The sequence below is a fragment of the Papaver somniferum genome, unplaced genomic scaffold, assembly GCF_003573695.1.
Source record: "Papaver somniferum cultivar HN1 unplaced genomic scaffold, ASM357369v1 unplaced-scaffold_21, whole genome shotgun sequence".
Classification (NCBI taxonomy): Eukaryota; Viridiplantae; Streptophyta; class Magnoliopsida; order Ranunculales; family Papaveraceae; genus Papaver; species Papaver somniferum.
Window position 1 is genome coordinate 9,678,476 of NW_020631041.1, and position 20,666 is coordinate 9,699,141.

Below are 20,666 nucleotides of genomic sequence, written 5' to 3' on the forward strand. Positions count from 1 at the left end.
CCTTGTCCAATAGTCGGATGCATAACGGCATCCGGATCAGAAGTATGTTGCAATCCTAAAACATGTCCAGTTTCATGAACAGTAACTGATTCTAAATCAATCTCATCTGATGCTGGACCAGTACCCCAATTCTCATCTGCATCATAGTGAAGTCTTACTTTGAATCGTTGGTGCTAGAGGTGTAAATTGGGTTGTGCCAGCACGAGCACAACCCATCCCATCATGCTAAAATCTGAGCCCAGCCCAGTACGTGATTTAGCCCAGCATGTTAGTTTCGTGGGTTGTGCTGGGTTATTCTAATCGGCACATTAGCACAGCACAGCACGCGACATAGATAAGCACGTAGCCCAGCACAGCACAACACGTTAAGCAAGCATGTCATAGCATGCACAAATACACCATATGACAAGGCATAATACATCATATTTTTTTGTATATTTCATAAAAAAGCCACTATTCTTGCTAATTTTTGACATTTTATGTTGACTTATTTATAACCACACATATAATACCTTAATGTTTGGAAAATATATATTTCAATATCGTTGTTATAATGTCGTCACCTATATTTGACTAGAACATTAACCTACATGACAATAATCCAATTTTACATTTGATGGGCTATTTCTTTTTATTGAATAAACTTGTTAATTTTACTTGAAATAATTTCAAATGATATGTTGTCTATTTAAATTCTCGTGATAATGTCCGACTTAATGTATACATTGAGTGATTTCAAATTGTTTATAGCACGTGTGCCAGCACGACACGTTTATTCGTGTGTTGTGCCCGTGGGTTGTGATGTGCCTAGCTTTTGACTAGTAAAGCACAACACGGCACAACATGTTTGAATCGTTGACACAGCACGGCACATGGCACGTGAAGCACGTGACTTCGTGGTGCAAAGTAACCATCACCATTTCATGAAATTGTTGGACCAGTACCCCAATTCTGGTGCAAAAGCATGAGCCAATACTTTGAATCGTCCATCAAAAGGGTAACCATCACCATGATTCCCTCTACGAAAGCCAATAAAGATATCAGCATGGTCACTTTCGCCGGCCTCCCTAAACCGAAAAGGACTGACGGCTGCCCATGTTGCGAAAGCTCGTGCACATACAATACTTTGGGTTTGATAATCTACCCTAGTTACTTCAGAGCCCACGGATGTGAATTTGTAAGTTAGGTTATATTTGGAGGATGGCCATTTCTGTTTCCGATCGAAAAACACACGAAGTTCAAGTTCGTACCTTCTCGATTAGATTTCATAGAACCTTTCCATGGCACCACCGCCAATGCCTTAATACGTGTTCTCATAATTTCTTAGAGATAATTATCTAACTAAGGAATGAATGGATATTTTCCTTTTTTATTTTTGAGACGTGTTCTTAGAGATACTTATCTAATTAAGGAATGCATGGATATTTTCCTTTTTTTCTCATAAAAAGTCTACCAAATTAAGAAACGCAAGGCGATCAGTGGTTGGTTGGAACAGACAGAGGGCTCAGAGAGGATCTGGAGCCAATTACCAATGTTATCTTTGGGAAGTTTATGTCAAACATAAAGAAAGTTTACATTAATGTAGTACCAGTGCTATCTTTTGAATTGGATTTGAATGTCAAACTTAGGGAAAGTTTATAATGTATATGTAATATAAACTAGTAATGCTATTCAATATTCTTCATCGCCTCTCTTGATTTGAGATAAAAAAACTCTCTCGTAAGAAAAGATCAAAAGTCTACTAATTTTAATGGCAAAGCTTATCGATGTATCTCGTAGTTTACGTTTACTATTGGCTTTTCTCATTCTGGTAGTCGTTATTCATGAATCAGTTGAAGGAAGAACAATCGCAAAAGCATCCAACAAAGCGATACTCAAAACCCTAAAGGTTATTTCTAATCTTTTATGTATATTAATACTAATTTATCATATTTTGAGACGTGTTCTTATAGTTTCATTGATTTATAACGTGTAGGGTGACAATGATGAAATCGTTGACTGTTATGATGTATACAAACAGCCTTCTCTCAATAATCCTTTGCTCCAGAATCAAACAATCCAGGTATAGTTCTTATGTAATAATGTAATTATTTCTTTATATATATATTGGTGTTGATCATATATATTTGTAACTTACGAAATTTGCTACATATTCTTGTCACGAGTCAGATGAGGCCAACTTCATACCCCAAAGGAATGGATTCAAATAACTTGGGGACACTGAATCTTGCACAATCTTGACACAAGCATGGAACATGTCCAGAAGGAAGTATTCCTATAATAAGGTCTAGAGATAATTACAATTCAGAACCCATACATGGGCAAAACTATTTTTTAGACAAGGGGCATGTCTATCGAAGGAGAAACCAAGAGACTACAAACCCTTACGAGGTAAAATATTTGTGTATATACTTTTCTTTCTCCTATAATATTTTGATATACATACGGGGTATAATTAAATTTGAAATCCATCACGTTATAGCAAGCAAAGATTATTCTCCAAGGCGACGGTTTTCGAGGTGCACAAGCCAAAATAAATATTTGGAAACCAGTGACTGAACCAGGGGAATATAGTGCATCAATAGTTTCGGTTGCAGCGGGTGATGACGGTGGAGAATCTATTAATGTGGGATGGCAGGTAAGTTTTGGATCCAAAGATAATGTAAATATTTTTCTTTTGTGAGTAACTATGATATAACTTTTGTAATGTGCCATAACATTATAATTCTTTTTACTAGGTCAATTCAGCATTGTATGGTGATAATGAAGCCAGGTTTTTCGTGTTTTGGACGGTAAGTAATACTGAAATTTTATCTCTTTACATGTAATATGTGATAGTGTTACCTATATTTTACGAAAAATAATATATAACATGCAGTGGTGCTATTCAATTCCCTATTTTCCACCTCCCTATTCTTGCTCCCTCCAATTTAAACCCCACATATGGGAAATGGTGAACCCCATTTATACCTGAATGTAATTCAAATCCTAAATGTGTGGTATAGATCGGAGGGAGAAGAGTAAGGAGGTGGAGATTAAAGAGGTGAATAGCATTTCCTTATAAAATGAAAGTTGAATAATATACATTCATATAAAATCAACAGTCACTTTTAGGCGATCCCTCACGTTGATATATTGTTTTGAGTAGTTCAACAATCTTTGGAATTTTTTTTCTGAATTATCATTGAGATTGAGAATTATAGAGATGGTCTCAATATCCGCCTCACATGATACGAATCCCTGAAAAATATCTTCCACTCAGACGTACAGGTCTATTTTTCAAAAAAATAATAATAATATGGATTCATTCTTTTATCTTTTAGGCCGACAACTCCAAAAGTACGGGTTGTTATGACCTCAAGTGCACAGGCTTTGTGCAGACTTCCTCGGTTATTTACCCTGGTATCACTTTCAATCCAATAGCCGGATCCGTTTTTCAGGGCACCCAATACGATGCCACCTTCAGTATATTCCAGGTAAACGACTAGCTTTCTCTTGATGTTATTTTACTTCGTAAATTAAATAAAAAGAGTAATTTTGTAATAATTTTTTTAACTTCGCAAATTAAATAAAAAATAATTTATTTTGTAGGACCAATCCACCGGAAACTGGTGGGTACAATATCAAGGGTCTGAGGTGGGATACTATCCGCCATCTCTTTTCAAGCAATTATCAATAAAAGGTACCGCAGTACACATTGGTGGTTTGATCTTCAACACAAGAAATCAAGGAAGACATACTGCTACTCAAATGGGCAGTGGTCATTTACCATCGGAAGGAAAATTTGGAGTATCAAGTTATTTTTCTCAAGTTAAAGTAATCGATGGAAATAATATAGCTAGAGACCCTAAGACTGTTGTAGTGTATCAAACAAATCCAAATTGCTATGGTTTGTCTGTTGATCACCACCAACATCTGCAAGGTTATGGCTTTTTCTATGGAGGCCCTGGCTTTAGCTATAATTGTCAGTAGTTGCCCTATTTTAGTTTAGCCAAGATTTTCTAGTAGTCGTTACTTTCTATTTCTTACACGTATTGTATTTGATGAGTAAAACTTGGTTGTGGATTTCATATTCCGTTGAATTGGATTAGCTTATTCTTCTAAATAAATGCCGGACTATGTCTTGGTTAAGATGTTATTCTTACGGGACATATATTAGCAGTACAACTATTTTGTCTTGGTTAAGTTTATGTGCCGTTGAAACAGTTCTTATGTTAAGTAAAGTTAAGTGAGTTTAGAGTCCTACAAATGATGACTGCATATTTACCAATTTTTCCTATCATCAACCTGAGCTTGTTGAAGGGTCGTAATCTCCAGTTGCTATCTCAACTGATTTCTAACCCACCAGATTAACCAAAAACAATTGATTACTGCCACCCATAGTAGATATTCACCTGCGAGCTTTTGTTAAATAAAACAGCTTATTCACTTTATGCATTCAACTGAAGGTCAAAGATGCTTCCAACCCAAGCCAAAAAGAGCATACGAGCAACCAAAGAAAAGGAGTTGTTGGGTCTCCGCACAGCAAAGAGATGTGCACAAATTGCATAATAAAAGAACCGTTTTTTGGGGACTACTCAAAAATGGTGGGAGACTACTCTTTATTTTTTGGGTGGATATTAGAAGTAATAATGAATCACCCCTTATCTAAGTTCTTTTTTAGTACCAAATTTGTCCTTGGTAATTAAATTAGTGTAATGATTAGTGAGTTAATTAATTATTAGTGAGATTAAATTAATAAGTTGATTTTTTTCAAAAGAAGAATTATTGAGAGGGAGAAGAAGAAGATGAAGATGAGGGTTTTGGAAGAAAAAAAGTTAAGATCTTTTTCTATAAGAGCCACAACAAGAATATGATGTTTTGGGTATTCAGCACTTCAAATTTAGTTAACGGTGCTTGAATTGGCCAAAACATTCCTAAAAATGAACAATTTACAAATTGATTTGGGTTTGGTTAAAAAAGTTCGGCTACGACATCTGAAGAACAGGTGGCTGAACTCATCTGTAAGTGTAGTTCGGCTAATATTCCTGAAAACACAGGTAGCCGAACTCAACTTTAATAAAGTTTTTTCTTTCAGAGAAAAATTCGGTTAGGAGAAGAAAATTACGGCGTAACCGAACTAGGAGTTCGTCTAGGAAAAAAGTTGCGACGTAACCGAACTCAATATGCAGGTTTTTCGGAGAAAAGTTCGGTTAGGAGAAAAAAATTGCAATGTAACCGAACTATAAGTTCGGCTTGGACATTTTTTTTCGTCCTAATCGAATTTTTCTCTGAAAACAAAAACCTCCATTAAAGTTGAGATCGGCTAGTTCGACAAATTTTTTCACATAATTACTAGCCGAACTTCTCTCTGTAACTTCCATTTTCAACCCATTTTGATGATTACTTCTCATTTTCTCAACGAAAAATGAATGAAAAGTAATGGCTTTGTTATAATTTTGATTTTGTTTTGTTAATGATTTAAATTAAGCTATATATAGAGGTGGCGGTGGTGGTGATTTGATGTGGTCGGTGGTGGTGGTGCGCGGCGACGGTGATGGGAGGAGGTGGTTATATATATATGAGTGATGGTTATGGGAGGAGGTGATTATATATATATAGGTGAAGGGTAGGTTAGTCTTTCCCACACTTTAGGACACCCCTTATAATTATAGGGTAGACATTCCTATCACCCTTAAAAAGTCTTGGGCCATTAAAACTCCACTTGAAGAGATTTACTCCATCTTAAGCGACTATATGTTTTCAAAATTAAACCGCTTTATTTAGAACAGATAAACAAAACGCATATGATGAAGCCTTGTCAATTATAAGAAGCCTTCCTTACTTGTTTTTCAACAGTTTCCAATTGTCTCTCTATGTCCATCAGCTTTTGGTTCATGGAATTCAATTTATTCTTTGCATCCCTGTCTACAGAAGTAGAAACATGAAGGAAATCAGTTTTGTACTCGCTTTATGTGGCTTCGAATTGACGAGCTACAGCCTCCAGCAATCATATTTTAGCTATTCTTATGCATGTTCATCAGTTCATGAGCTCTTTATATACATTTATATTCATCAGATATAATCCATCCTCTAGTAACTAATTTGATGGTTCTTTTTATCATCCAATTAATTAATCCATGATGTCTTTTGCAAGAATCATTCGACCAATTCATGCAAAAAAAACAAAAAACAAAGTACAAACTTATTGAAGGTTTCTTTAAAATGTAGTACTCGATATTCCACCTACAGCGAGAAAGAGGTGAGCAAAACGTTGACATATCCGCATCCAATGTCGTAGCATAAATGTAATTATTCATGGGTGAAGGAGAGTATAAATACTCTACTATATATATATATATATATATAGAAAGAGAGAATATACAGATTATATAGGAGGATAAGTAAGGAAGAAAGTAAACCCTATAAAGTGAAAGATCACATGAAAACATTCGGCATGCATAGATCATGCACACACAAAATCGTGTGTGATTCTTTCCCATGCTGCCATGGCCATGAATATCAGTAGCATGTTTAGGGATCCTTATTGGAGTAAACTCGTGTCCACACGGTTCGGCCAACACATTGGTCCAAGAACTTAGACAGGAGACAATCATCATAGACACAGACGGGAATCTAATGGAATTTTCCTTCGTTAGACCAAAATCAGTTGATAGTTTGTACGATATTCCTGACCTTTTTTTTTATATACTACGATATTCCTAACCTAGGACATAGGTATCTAGCCCTATGCTTTCAACAACAAAAAAAATGTACCTAGCCCCAGTAATAAATTAAAAAAATAGTTGACCATGTGTCCCGGTTCCAGAAGAAAAAACAATTACAGATAGATAAATAAAGCGAAGTCAAAATCCTATCGACTTCCTTCTGTTGGAGTTTATATTGATGTGTTTCAAAATACATCACCTATTAAGTTAGTTACAGTAACCAACTTCAAGTGGTTGCATGGACGCTAGTCCCAACAGCCATATCAAATAGGTAAAATTGGTGAAGAGTTGTGTTGGCTTGTTGACACTAATGTCAACAGACACATACCCATGAAGGGATGGTTTAAGGGTTTCATGCCATGAAACACATCCATACAAATGTTACAATTTGATGGTCATGTGTCTGTTCAATCTCTATATATACATAGACTAATTGACTGTCCAAGAGATGAAAACTGTCTCTCTTATTTCTTCAATATCAATACCGCAGTGTCTTATGTTTATGCTTACTGTGCATAAACATTGTGCTTTGCCGCAATCTGATTTCATGTTGTTCATAGGAATCCAGTATCGAGAGTGCAATCTTACCGGATTGAGATCGTTGAATCCTGGAGAATAGATGTCGTTAAACCGCTTGCACCTTGAGGGGAGAAATCTATTCTTAAGGACAGTGACTATATCATGCCTCGATCTGCTCTTGTTCGCATAGCGTAGCATCCTTTGCTCTTAAGGACAGTGACTTCATTATGCACGATAAACATAGTCCAAGGCTTCAAGACAACTGTAAAAAATGTCTCAAGATACATGTCTTCAAGACATACATAACCTACAATTTCAGTTCTGTAATAACAACTACACAGCCAACACTAAGTTCAGTTCAACCTCACAACCAGTTTAACTCTAACTCCATCTGCAACTCAAAGTCAGACAACCTTGCCTTAACCTCATTTCAATTTCATTAAAAGTTCTTATCTTTGTAAACATTCTTATCATACAAACACATCAATTCCACTCAAACAACAATCATTCATAATCCACTAATTATGCCTCCTTTCCTCTTCCAGCTGGTTCACATCAAAACCAGTTTCAAATCTCAACTTCCCATTCATATTAACTCTTAATATCACTCTTACAAATCCACTATCAATCGCAGATACATGAGTAATGAAATTGAATGACTATACAGAAATCAACTCAGAGAAACAATTACCTCAGATAAATTTTGCTTCAGCACCAACCAGTTCAATACCCATAATAATTCCATCACCTTCTTATAATCATAATCAAACCCCAATTCTGTCTACAACTTCAGTCATGAGCTCTAATCGATCTCAGCTTCAAAACCAATCTTTAACTCTTTATTTGAAACAAACCCATCTTCAATATCAGACTTCTAAACTCTTAATTTCATCTTCCCTGACTTTCCATACAAACCCTAATTCACTTAATTAGTCAAAACCCATCTCAAATGAATCCTCCATACTCTCAATATCAACTTCTGTCTCTTCTCTGAACAATTCCACGAAACCCTAAGAATCCTGGTATAATGATTCTCCATCAGGATAGCTTCTCATCATCCATTCAACAACAACCCCTTCTATTTCTCGTCTATCACTAGCCCTACAACTCATCTGACTCCAAACAGCTCAACATCAAATGAAACCCTAACTTTCTGATTCTCTGTAGGTGTCGTTTATTCTTTCTCTCATAACAAATTAATATCAACATCACTAGAGATAGTCACTTCTTGATCCTTCCATAACTCTCACGATCTCGAATCTCTACCAGAGGATGAAACAGAGAAGAAACGAAGAAGAAAGAGAATAAAGAAGAAGAATGAAAATGAAGAAGAAGAATAAGAAAGAGAGCCTAGTAAGCAATTCGGGATTCGGCAAACGTACGGAACGGCAAACGTACGAGTATTATACGGTTTTGTAAAATCCAGATTCGGTCCAAAATTCGGTCAACGGGACGTGATTCGTCAGTAATTCGGAACGGCATACGTACGTGTATAATTCGATTTATAAATGTGAGTTCGGCTCTGAAAATTCGGTATCTATATATAACAAATAATTTGTATTTATAAGGTCAAAGACCAATTTTTATGCATATGTGTGAGTTATTTAAAGAAAAAATAAACTTAATATGATGATATTAATAATATATACAACATTAGTTATCCAAGAGGACGTCGTATGGTGGTTTAGATGCTTGGTTAGTGAGTTTGAGATCTCTCTCACCTTCACCTTCAAATCTCTTCAGTCGTTTTTGTTTCATAAAAATTACAACACTTTTAATATTCGGTCGTGTATGTTCGGGAGGCAGTAAAGCCCAAAAAGTGGAGTCTTTGAAAAGTAAAAGCTAAAGAATTTATGGCGAATTAAGCGGACGTATCATTCGGGATACGTAAAATTCGTGAACGGTTCGCAAATAATCCGGGAATGCCACATAATACGCGACTTGGGTTCGGAGTTGCAAACGTACGCGAATAAGACGGTAAAATTCGTGATACGGAAAAATTCGCGAATGATTCGCGAATCATTCGCGAACTTACTAACTAGGAAAGAGAGTAAGTTTATCCTCTCGGTTCGATGGGATAAGGACGACCGAACTTTAATGAGGCACCCATACTTGTATAAGGGCTGCCGAGTCGGTTTGACTATAAAATGATTAATCTTCCCTTTATACTCATTCCGTGATATCTTCTCCGTACCATATAACTTCTCGAGTTCTATCTGACAGTACTAGTTTCGTATCTAGATCGTTGTTAGATTAATTTCTTTTAATTAACGTTCGTGTTACACTAATCGAGTTATTAGCGGATAAATCGTCTCTTGATCGACTCTTGACCGGTCTAATAGCGTTGACGAGCTTGAGGATCCTTACACTTCTGATGTATCTTTATCACCTACTATTGAAAGCGATGCTACCGGGGATATTTCTGATAAGGCGGTTCGACGAAGTGTTCGGAATCGGGTACTTAATACTCAGTTAAATGATTATATATGCAATACTGTCAAAGCAATAGACCCCGTCTCCTCCACTCCTCACTCGTCGACGTCCTCAGGTACGCCTTATCCCATAACCAATTATGTTTCTTGTGCAAATTTTTCTGCTAATGATACTCATTTTTTGGCGGCGATTACTATTCTTAAAGAACCTACAAATTATGCTAAAGCCGTTCGTCTTCCCATTTGGCGTGTAGCTATGTGAAAGGAAATTAGTGCTCTTTATAAGAATGGCACGTTGTCTGTTACGAATATTCCCCCAGGGAAGAAGGCTATTGGTTGTAAATGGGTTTACAAAATTAAATATAATTCTGATGGTACCGTGGAGTAGTATAAAGCTCGCTTGGTTGTCCTCGGTAATAGACAGGTGGAAGGTGTGGATAATCATGAAACTTTTGCTCCCATAGCTAAAATGGTTTCCGTTAGAACATTTTTAGCAGTCGCAATTGCTCGTGATTGGAAGTTACATCAAATGGATGTTCACAATGCTTTTCTACACGACGATCTTGATGAGGAAGTATATATGCAACTTCCTCCAGGATATTCGATTAAGTCTCCTGGTAAAGTGTGTCGCCTCCATAAATCTTTGTATGGTCTTCGTCAATCTCCTCGTAATTGGTTTGCTAAGCTTGCAGGTGCTCTTAAGGATTTTGGATTTGTACAGTTTTATGCTGATTATTCTTTATTTACGCTACGATAAGGTGAGAATTCTATTAACGTACTTGTCTATGTGAATGATTTAATTATTGCCATGAACAATTTCGTTGTTATTACTGCTTTTAAGGCATATTTAAGCAGTTGCTTTCATATGAAAGATCTGGTACATCTCAATATTTTCTTGGTATTGAAATGTCTCGAGGAACTGATGGTCTATTTTTATCTCAACGGAAATACACCTTGAATATTTTGTCTCAGACTGGACTTCTTGGAGCCAAACCAGCTTCATCACCCATTGATCAACATCACCGTTTAGCTCTAGAGGATGGACCTTTGTATTCTGATTCATACCAGTATCGTTGGCTTATTGGAGGTTTGATATATTTGACCATAACTCGTCTTGAATTGTGTTACTCGGTGCATGTTTTGGCTCAATTTATGCATTCTCCTCGGGTGTCTCATTGGGAAGCTGCTCTTCGAGTTCTTCGTTATCTAAAGGGCCATCCGGGTCAAGGAATTATTTTACGCAAGGATAGTGCTCTTCAGCTTATTGCGTATTGTGACTCTGATTGGGCATCCTGCCCTCTTAGTCGTCGTTCTCTTACTGGTTACTTTATCTTTTTGGGAGGCTCACCTATATCTTGGAAGACAAAGAAGCAGCACACCGTATCTCGTTCTTCTGCTGAGGACGGGTACCGTTACATGGCTCATACTTGTAGTGAACTCACGTGGCTAAAGGAATTTTTGAAATCTCTAGGTGTGTTTCGCTCTCAACTCTATCTCAAGTTATGTCACCAAGATGTGGTGTTCCTGACAATGATGATCATAACAAGTTACGGCATACAACTAAACATTACTCGCTTATGACGGGCCACCCCACCTGGAATCATTCCACAGTGCCATTCATGTTAACGTACGCATTATTGCCGAAACATATTATCCAATACATAAAAATATCAGATATTCGCGTTGCCCTTGAGCAGGCATTCTCGAGATGGTCCTCAGTTATTCCAGTTAAATTTACAGAAAATCAAGATTACAAGCATGCTAACATCACAATCGGTTTTTATCACGTCGACCATCGATATGGGATCCCATTTGATTATAGGATCCTTGCATTTGCAAGTGGTCCTAGATCAGGGGCAGAATTACATTTCAATGCAGCACATACTTGGGCAGTTGATTTCAATTCAGAGAAATCAAAAAGTGCCTATGATTTGGAAACTGCTGCGGTACATGAAATCGGCCATTTGTTGGGGCTGAATCATACATCTATTGGCGAACTAGTCATGTGGCCTTCCATAGGAGCTAGAACGAAACACGTAAACTTAGCTTTGGATGATGTCAATGGTGCTCAAGCTCTCTACGGCGCAAACCCAAAGTTTAAATTAGATCCTCCGAAAGGAAAAGAAGTGGCTAGTAGTGTGTCTTCTTCTTTTGGTTTAAGAGAAATCATAACTATTTCTATTTGTCTAGCAGTTAAAGCATTGTATTAAGAGATACACGTAATAGATTTGTATATAATGTATATATGGTTAGGTCATAAATTAGTTAGGAAAGATATTATTCTACTAGCCTAATTTGTTTTGGTTTTGTACCTATTTAGTGAAGGGAAAACCCGGTTGTATGGGAAAGCTTTTAATAATACAAAATCTTCATCTTCTCTACCTTGTCGTTTCACATTGTATTCTTTTTATCTCTAGTTGATGAACACGGTCCTTTCTTGTTAAAACATTTTATTTATTATGAATTCAATCCTCTTCACTATTGACATATGTCTGATTATGCTCTTCCATGTTATTATCATTATTCTTCTTATATGCCATACTTCTATGCAACCACGATGGTTTCCACCAACAAAACACAAATTTCGTCCCATCAACTTGAGCTTCCTATCGACCATTTGAACACAAGGAAGCATTGGTAGCCATTGAAACTTCTCATCTTTCAAGTTGAAGGCAGAAAATTTATGTTCTTCTATCTCATAATTTAACCAATGCAGAACTCCATTATCATAGACACCACGGGAGGAACACAAATTGTGATCCATAATTCCTATGTTTCTCCACTTATGACTACCAACTGTGTAAACTAGGATATTTTCCACGTAAATTCTAACAACCTTGTACTCGTTTGTTGAGTGACAATAGCCGAACCCATCTGATATCAATGCCTTCTTCGACCAAGGTCTCTGATACCTGTTTTGCAGGGAAGTGTAATCAAATCGTGGAACAAAGACATATTCTCCTGTTAAAGGATTGCAAATTATATAATGAATTTCGTAATGTTTATCACGTTCGTGGAGACAAACCAAACCATTGCATGATCCAACAACGAGATTATCGCATCTGAATATTCGCTTAAATCTGCCGTAATAATAGTTCATCATCTTAGTTTGATGATCAAAATCACCGTGAATATCATCATCATACTGTTCTCCATAATAAAGTTGGACGTCGCAGTTTTCGGAGAGATGGTATGAAACAAGAAAACATACCTCGTTACAACACCTATTGGAAAGAAGAGTTTTCCAAATCTTGCATACTTGTGAAGCTGGTAAGATTGTCGTAAAATGTAAGCGGAATAGTATGTTTTCTAGGATATCGACATGAAAATTCTCCATAATCGATACCGGAGCTATCTCCTTCTTTCGTGGGGTGATCCGGCTCAAAGATAGTATAAATTATGCGCTTTGCTTTTTAGGATTTTTTATTTCTTTTTCTTTTTTCCAGCTTTGCTTTTTAGGGTTTTATTTTTTCCTTAGAAAGGGTTTGATACATTATATATATATCTAGTTTTAGGAGAAAATACTCTGTTGTGGTTAAAATGTGTATCAAGCTCTCTTCCTAGAGTTTATGACCCTACCGAAAAAAATTTAGACCAATAAAAAAAATTTATTCAAAATTTAAAATATTTAATAATAAATTCTGTAACTTCTGGTCCCACAAAGAATATTTAGACCAATAAAAAATTGTTTTACAAAATTTAGAACACTAATAACCGCACGGCTTAAATAATCCGAAATCTAAAAATAATGCTGCGCGGGCTACGTACATTTAAGACATGGGCAACTTATCAGAGCCCGTGCAGCGCACGGGCACACATCTAGTATATATATTTATTATCTAATTTAACAAAACCCTGTCACCTGTGTAATGATCCAGGGACGCGTGTAGAACCATATTCGCTTCCCATACCAACGAGCTATTTTGCATATTCGTTTGTATAAATATGCATTTTAACTGTCCACACATCTACAATAGTCTTTTGTATAAATATGCACTAGTGTACATTACTGGATTAACATGGGGATTTCACCATAATGCTTTTGCAAATTGGGCTTGATACCTAATTCTTAAATAGCCGACCAATCATATCTTGGCCGTGTTCAATAATGCATTACCAACGGTCTTTCGGTTGTTACTATACCCTTTTCTTGTTTTTCATATTCATCACACTACACCTTCTCTATCAATTATATATGTCACCAAGATGTGGTGTGCCTGACAATGATGATCATAACAAGTTACCACATATACCTAAACACTACTCGTTTTTGAAGGGCTGGGGCAATTGGCATCATTCCACACAACCATTGATGTTAACCTACTCATTATCTCCAAAACATATTATCGATTTACTCTTGAGCGGGCTTTCTCGACATAGTCCTCAGTTATTCCAGTTAGTTGTACAGAAACTCAAGATTACAAGCGTGCTAACATCACCATCGGTTTTTATGATGGCGACCATGGGGGTGTGAGCCCATTTGATGTTACGGTGCTTGCACATGCAACTGGTCCGGGAACAGGCGCGTTTATACATTTCAATCCAGGAATTACTTGGGCATTCAAAGGAATCGGCAGATGTCTTTGATTTGGAATCCGTGGCCTTACATGAAATGGGGCATGTGTTAGGGCTGCATCATTCATCTGTTAAGGAAGCTGTCATGTGGAATGGCACACCCCCTAGAACGAAAAACAGAGTCTTATCTTTGGACGATGTCAATGGTGCTCAAGCTCTCTACGGCGCAAACCCAACCTTGACGAAGTTAGATCCTCCGGAAATAAAAAACGTTGCTAGTCGTGAGTCTTTTTTTGGTTTAGGAGAAATCATTGTCATTTTTATTTCTCTAGTCGTTAAAGATTTTGATGAACTCGATCCTTTTTTTTTTTTTGTAACCATTGGATGTGTTTTATTATGACTTCCTCTTCATCAACTTTAAAGATTTGGCTATGGAAAATCTACTTTCATATTATCATCCTGTTCTCACATCAGATAGAGATTCTTTTATAACAAACAAATCTTATTCATGAACTTCCAAGATTACAAATAAACAAGCGAACAAACAAACACATAAAACAATCTGGAACTGGAAAACAAACACACCACTGACAAAGAAGCAAAGCCAAACAGTCTTCACCCAAACCACGCACAGTGGCCGTTCAAAGGCTGCTTCAGTCATAGGGAGGAAGGATTAAGGTTGGTATTAGGGAGGGAAGCAGATGAGAGAGATCAGAGGACAAGTTATTGCTCTGAGAATCTATGAGAAAGTTCTGTGTTAGCTTGGAGAAATATATGACTTATTTATAGCTGAATTCTCTAATCTTAGGTTGGTGAAGATAGGGATTACTTGTCGTGCGGATCACTTTTCCAATTTCTTCAGGAATAAATAGAGATAAACTAGGATGAATTTATTATCTCATTATTCCACCGCCTTTACTCTCTTCTACAGTGAGAAATAGGCCGGGTATTTCTCGCATGTGTCGTAAACCGCCAGACCAAAATCCTAATTGATATCCCCTCATTTGTGTGAAGATGAATCAACCTTTATGATGATGTGTTGAGAGAGAGAAATATTATCTTTAGCCAAGCCAGCGAGCTAGCCAAGATAGAAAGATATTCTCTGATTTATGAGAATGACAAGGATGAGTCACGTGAAAAGACATGGAATGCCTCAGAAATCGTGTGTGGAGTGTGAGAGAAGCTGAGTTTTGAGCTATCTCTCTCCATGATCGGTCACGTATGTCACGTGGAGACCGCATTATTTCATGTGGGTCCTTTTGTTGAGCATGCAAAGCTCAATGGATCTTATCTACGTTTTGGATAGACATGTATAGTTGAGGCCCAATTTACTAGCCGTGAGTGTGTTGTGACGCTGAGAACTAGGCTTGATCCTTAGATGAGGATTGTGCCCGAGTCTTATGCATGTATAAGACCCTCCTGACGAGCTGGCCCAGCTCAGTTAAGGCCATCTAAAGCTTCGCTGACCTGACCGACACGACTGGGGATGTCTGAGACTTGGATGACGTGACTGAGGTCGTCTCATACTTGGTTGACGGGACTGAGGCCGTTTGATATTTGGATGACGCGATTGAGTCTCTCCGGAGTCAGCTGGGACATGTTCGGGAGAGAAAGGAAATCTTGCACGCCTAATAATGTCTTTGCAAGACTTCGACTCACTTATCTTTGACCAGCGTATCTTGTAGAAATGTGCTAAGATCTAATTGTGTCTGTATTGTGGGGCTGACATGACCAATGTATTTCGAAATGATGTTCTAGGAGTTTGTCGAAAGGGCCAAAAGGCAGAATAACCAGCGTTCTTGCCGGAATGTCATAGGAATTATTCGAAAGCCTCAGTAAGTTGAGTCAGATCCTATAATAGACATTACTGGTTTGTCTCTTGATGATGTATTAGGAATCATTCCTTGATCTCAAATAGGATGAGTCGTTCTTACAAGAGACATATATGTCTCCGCTTTGGGTCATAAGTCCGTTAGGGACGTTTTTACGCATCTACAAATCCTACATGACAAGCAGTGTTTCTTCGAGGATGTATACTAGGAATCATGGCATCACAACCAGCTATGTCACGCGAAGACATGCTGGAATTGTGGGTATTCTGGTTCATAAGTCTTTCGGGAAAGTTTTATGCTCTATGGAACCTATGTGACCATCAGTATCTCGCGGGGACGTATGCTAGATCGTGGTTATGGGTGACTTGAGGGGAAAGGGATTAATCTCTCCTGTAAGATTTGAGTTTTGTCTTATGGTCTTGAAATGATATTTTTTACCCTTATCCAAATTTCACCATCTGCATTAAGTCTCTTACTTAGAGTAGAACCTTGATTGTTCTATGATGAGTATATAAATGGTGAAAAATCATTCAGATGTGGATTTACAATCCACCCGTTCTTTTTTGACTTGCAGAGTCCCCGAATCAATACTTACTTTTCTTTGCTTGTTCTGACTCTGAACTTAAAATCGACTATGGACATGGAATCCTTTCGGGCGGTTGATTGGAGGAGTTAATGGTGTGAAACTAGAGTTTTTATGAGAAAAATTTTCCAAATTGATCTAATGAAATTGTTAATTAGGGTCTACCTGGCCAAAACCCTGATTTCGGCTCTTTGTGCATACTTAGGATTCCGAGTTTGTATAGGCGAGTATGTGGGGAAGATAATTTTTAAAAGGATTCATGACTGGACTTGATTTGGGTAAAGATCCATGAGAAAATACAGGCATTCCATTTTTAGTTGGTGAACCCTTATCACCTACATATTTTGAGTTCATATTTGTATTGCACCTAAACCTAATTTCTCTCTTTTGTTTTTCTTGACTCCCTCAGACAATCTGGAGAGGTTTGATGAGGCTTGGAAGGTGTGCATCTATGTTTTGGAGTCGACACCTTGTGTGATGAGAGCTTGTATAATTCCTTGTACCAATCAGACACCTCTTTATTAGAGAAAATACCTACTTTTGAAACTAAGAGTATTTTCGTCAAAAACCACCATGAGCTTAATTTTTATTTGGCTTGAGAGAGGCTGTGATATTCCCTAGGTATGTTTGTGACTTGACAAAGAGAGAGGCATATGTCCCGTCCGGCCTTTGAGAATTATGAGCTCGATTTTCCTGTTTGAGCTAAATTCCCTTTATTTCCTATGAAGTTTGTTCTTTCTGTGTTTTGTTTCAATCCCTTTCTTCCTTGAACACTTAGAGAAATTAATATTCACATGTATGATGTCGTGGGGATGGTTAGAGGATCGCGTGGTCGGCTCTTGGTGTGCCTGACAATGATGATCATAACAAGTTACCACATATAACTAAACACTACTCGTTTTTGAAGGGCTGGGGCAATTGGCATCATTCCACACAACCATTGATGTTAACCTACTCATTATCTCCAAAACATATTATCGATTTACTCTTGAGCGGGCTTTCTCGACATAGTCCTCAGTTATTCCAGTTAGTTGTACAGAAACTCAAGATTACAAGCGTGCTAACATCACCATCGGTTTTTATGATGGCGACCATGGGGGTGTGAGCCCATTTGATGTTACGGTGCTTGCACATGCAACTGGTCCGGGAACAGGCGCGTTTATACATTTCAATCCAGGAATTACTTGGGCATTCAAAGGAATCGGCAGATGTCTTTGATTTGGAATCCGTGGCCTTACATGAAATGGGGCATGTGTTAGGGCTGCATCATTCATCTGTTAAGGAAGCTGTCATGTGGAATGGCACACCCCCTAGAACGAAAAACAGAGTCTTATCTTTGGACGATGTCAATGGTGCTCAAGCTCTCTACGGCGCAAACCCAACCTTGACGAAGTTAGATCCTCCGGAAATAAAAAACGTTGCTAGTCGTGAGTCTTTTTTTGGTTTAGGAGAAATCATTGTCATTTTTATTTCTCTAGTCGTTAAAGATTTTGATGAACTCGATCCTTTTTCTTTTTTTTTTTGTAACCATTGGATGTGTTTTATTATGACTTCCTGTTCATCAACTTTAAAGATTTGGCTATGGAAAATCTACTTTCATATTATCATCATGTTCTCACATCAGATAGAGATTCTTTTATAACAAACAAATCTTATTCATGAACTTCCAAGATTACAAACAAACAAGCGAACAAACAAACACATAAAACAATCTGGAACTGGAAAACAAACACACCACTGACAAAGAAGCAAAGCCAAACAGTCTTCACCCAAACCACGCACAGTGGCCGTTCAAAGGCTGCTTCAGTCATAGGGAGGAAGGATTAAGGTTGGTATTAGGGAGGGAAGCAGATGAGAGAGATCAGAGGACAAGTTATTGCTCTGAGAATCTATGAGAAAGTTCTGTGTTAGCTTGGAGAAATATATGACTTATTTATAGCTGAATTCTCTAATCTTAGGTTGGTGAAGATAGGGATTACTTGTCGTGCGGATCACTTTTCCAATTTCTTCAGGAATAAATAGAGATAAACTAGGATGAATTTATTATCTCATTATTCCTCCGCCTTTACTCTCTTCTACAGTGAGAAATAGGCCGGGTATTTCTCGCATGTGTCGTAAACCGCCAGACCAAAATCCTAATTGATATCCCCTCATTTGTGTGAAGATGAATCAACCTTTATGATGATGTGTTGAGAGAGAGAAATATTATCTTTAGCCAAGCCGAGCTAGCCAAGATAGAAAGATATTCTCTGATTTATGAGAATGACAAGGATGAGTCACGTGAAAAGACATGGAATGCCTCAGAAATCGTGTGTGGAGTGTGAGAGAAGCTGAGTTTGAGCTATCTCTCTCCATGATCGGTCACGTATGTCACGTGGAGACCGCATTATTTCATGTGGGTCCTTTTGTTGAGCATGCAAAGCTCAATGGATCTTATCTACGTTTTGGATAGACATGTATAGTTGAGGCCCAATTTACTAGCCGTGAGTGTGTTGTGACGCTGAGAACTAGGCTTGATCCTTAGATGAGGATTGTGCCCAAGTCTTATGCATGTATAAGACCCTCCTGACGAGCTGGCCCAGCTCAGTTAAGGCCATCTAAAGCTTCGCTGACCTGACCGACGCGACTGGGGATGTCTGAGACTTGGATGACGTGACTGAGGTCGTCTCATACTTGGTTGACGGGACTGAGGCCGTTTGATATTTGGATGACGCGATTGAGTCTCTCCGGAGTCAGCTGGGACATGTTCGGGAGAGAAAGGAAATCTTGCACGCCTAATAATGTCTTTGCAAGACTTCGACTCACTTATCTTTGACCAGAGTATCTTGTAGAAATGTGCTAAGATCTAATTGTGTCTGTATTGTGGGGATGACATGACCAATGTATTTCGAAATGATGTTCTAGGAGTCTGTCGAAAGGGCCAAAAGGCAGAATAACCAGCGTTCTTGCCGGAATGTCCTAGGAATTATTCGAAAGCCTCAGTAAGTTGAGTCAGATCCTATAATAGACATTACTGGTTTGTCTCTTGATGATGTATTAGGAATCATTCCTTGATCTCAAATAGGGTGAGTCGTTCTTACAAGAGACATATATGTCTCCGCTTTGGGTCATAAGTCCGTTAGGGACGTTTTTACGCATCTACAAATCCTACATGACAAGCAGTGTTTCTTCGAGGATGTATACTAGGAATCATGGCATCACAACCAGCTATGTCACGCGAAGACATGCTGGAATTGTGGGTATTCTGGTTCATAAGTCTTCCGGGAAAGTTTTATGCTCTATGGAACCTATGTGACCATCAGTATCTCGCGGGGACGTATGCTAGATCGTGGTTATGGGTGACTTGAGGGGAAAGGGCTTAATCTCTCCTGTAAGATTTGAGTTTTGTCTTATGGTCTTGAAATGACATTTTTTACCCTTATCCAAATTTCACCATCTGCATTAAGTCTCTTACTTAGAGTAGAACCTTGATTGTTCTATGATGAGTATATAAATGGTGAAAAATCATTCAGATGTGGATTTACAATCCACCCGTTCTTTTTTGACTTGCAGAGTCCCCGAATCAATACTTACTTTTCTTTGCTTGTTCTGACTCTAAACTTAAAATCGACTATGGACTTGGAATCCTTTCAGGCGGTTGATTGGAGGAGTTAATGGTGTGAAACTAGAGTTTTTATGAGAAAATTTTTCCAAATTGATCTAATGAAATTGTTAATTAGGGTCTACCTGGCCAAAACCCTGATTTCGGCTCTTTGTGCATACTTGGGATTCCGAGTTTGTATAGGCGAGTATGTGGGGAAGATAATTTTTAAAAGGATTCATGACTGGCCTTGATTTGGGTAAAGATCCATGAGAAAATACAGGCATTCCATTTTTAGTTGGTGAACCCTTATCACCTACAGATTTTGAGTTCATATTTGTATTGCACCTAAACCTAATTTCTCTCTTTTCTTTTTCTTGACTCCCTCAGACAATCTGGAGAGGTTTGATGAGGCTTGGAAGGTGTGCATCTATGTTTTGGAGTCGACACCTTGTGTGATGAGAGCTTGTATAATTCCTTGTACCAATCAGACACCTC

At 37.9% G+C, this 20,666-nt stretch overlaps 1 protein-coding gene across 1 annotated transcript; it reads left to right on the forward strand.

Annotated features, from left to right (window-relative positions):
• The first annotated feature begins 1,750 nt into the window (after window positions 1-1,750).
• On the forward strand, window positions 1,751-3,972 carry LOC113339565. The gene is made up of 6 exons (XM_026584812.1): window positions 1,751-1,888; window positions 1,976-2,062; window positions 2,483-2,638; window positions 2,739-2,792; window positions 3,324-3,476; window positions 3,592-3,972. The coding sequence occupies exons 1-6, from the start codon at window positions 1,751-1,753 to the stop codon at window positions 3,970-3,972; spliced, it is 969 nt and encodes a 322-aa protein (XP_026440597.1).
• Window positions 3,973-20,666: the final 16,694 nt, after the last annotated feature.

Bases quoted from the DNA above. Each gene is read 5' to 3' on its own strand.
- LOC113339565 (XM_026584812.1), top strand. From the start codon at position 1,751: ATGGCAAAGCTTATCGATGTATCTCGTAGTTTACGTTTACTATTGGCT. The intron at 2,063-2,482 runs GTATAGTTCTTA...ATCACGTTATAG, and splicing joins TCCAGAATCAAACAATCCAG to CAAGCAAAGATTATTCTCCA. The intron at 2,793-3,323 runs GTAAGTAATACT...TTTATCTTTTAG, and splicing joins GGTTTTTCGTGTTTTGGACG to GCCGACAACTCCAAAAGTAC.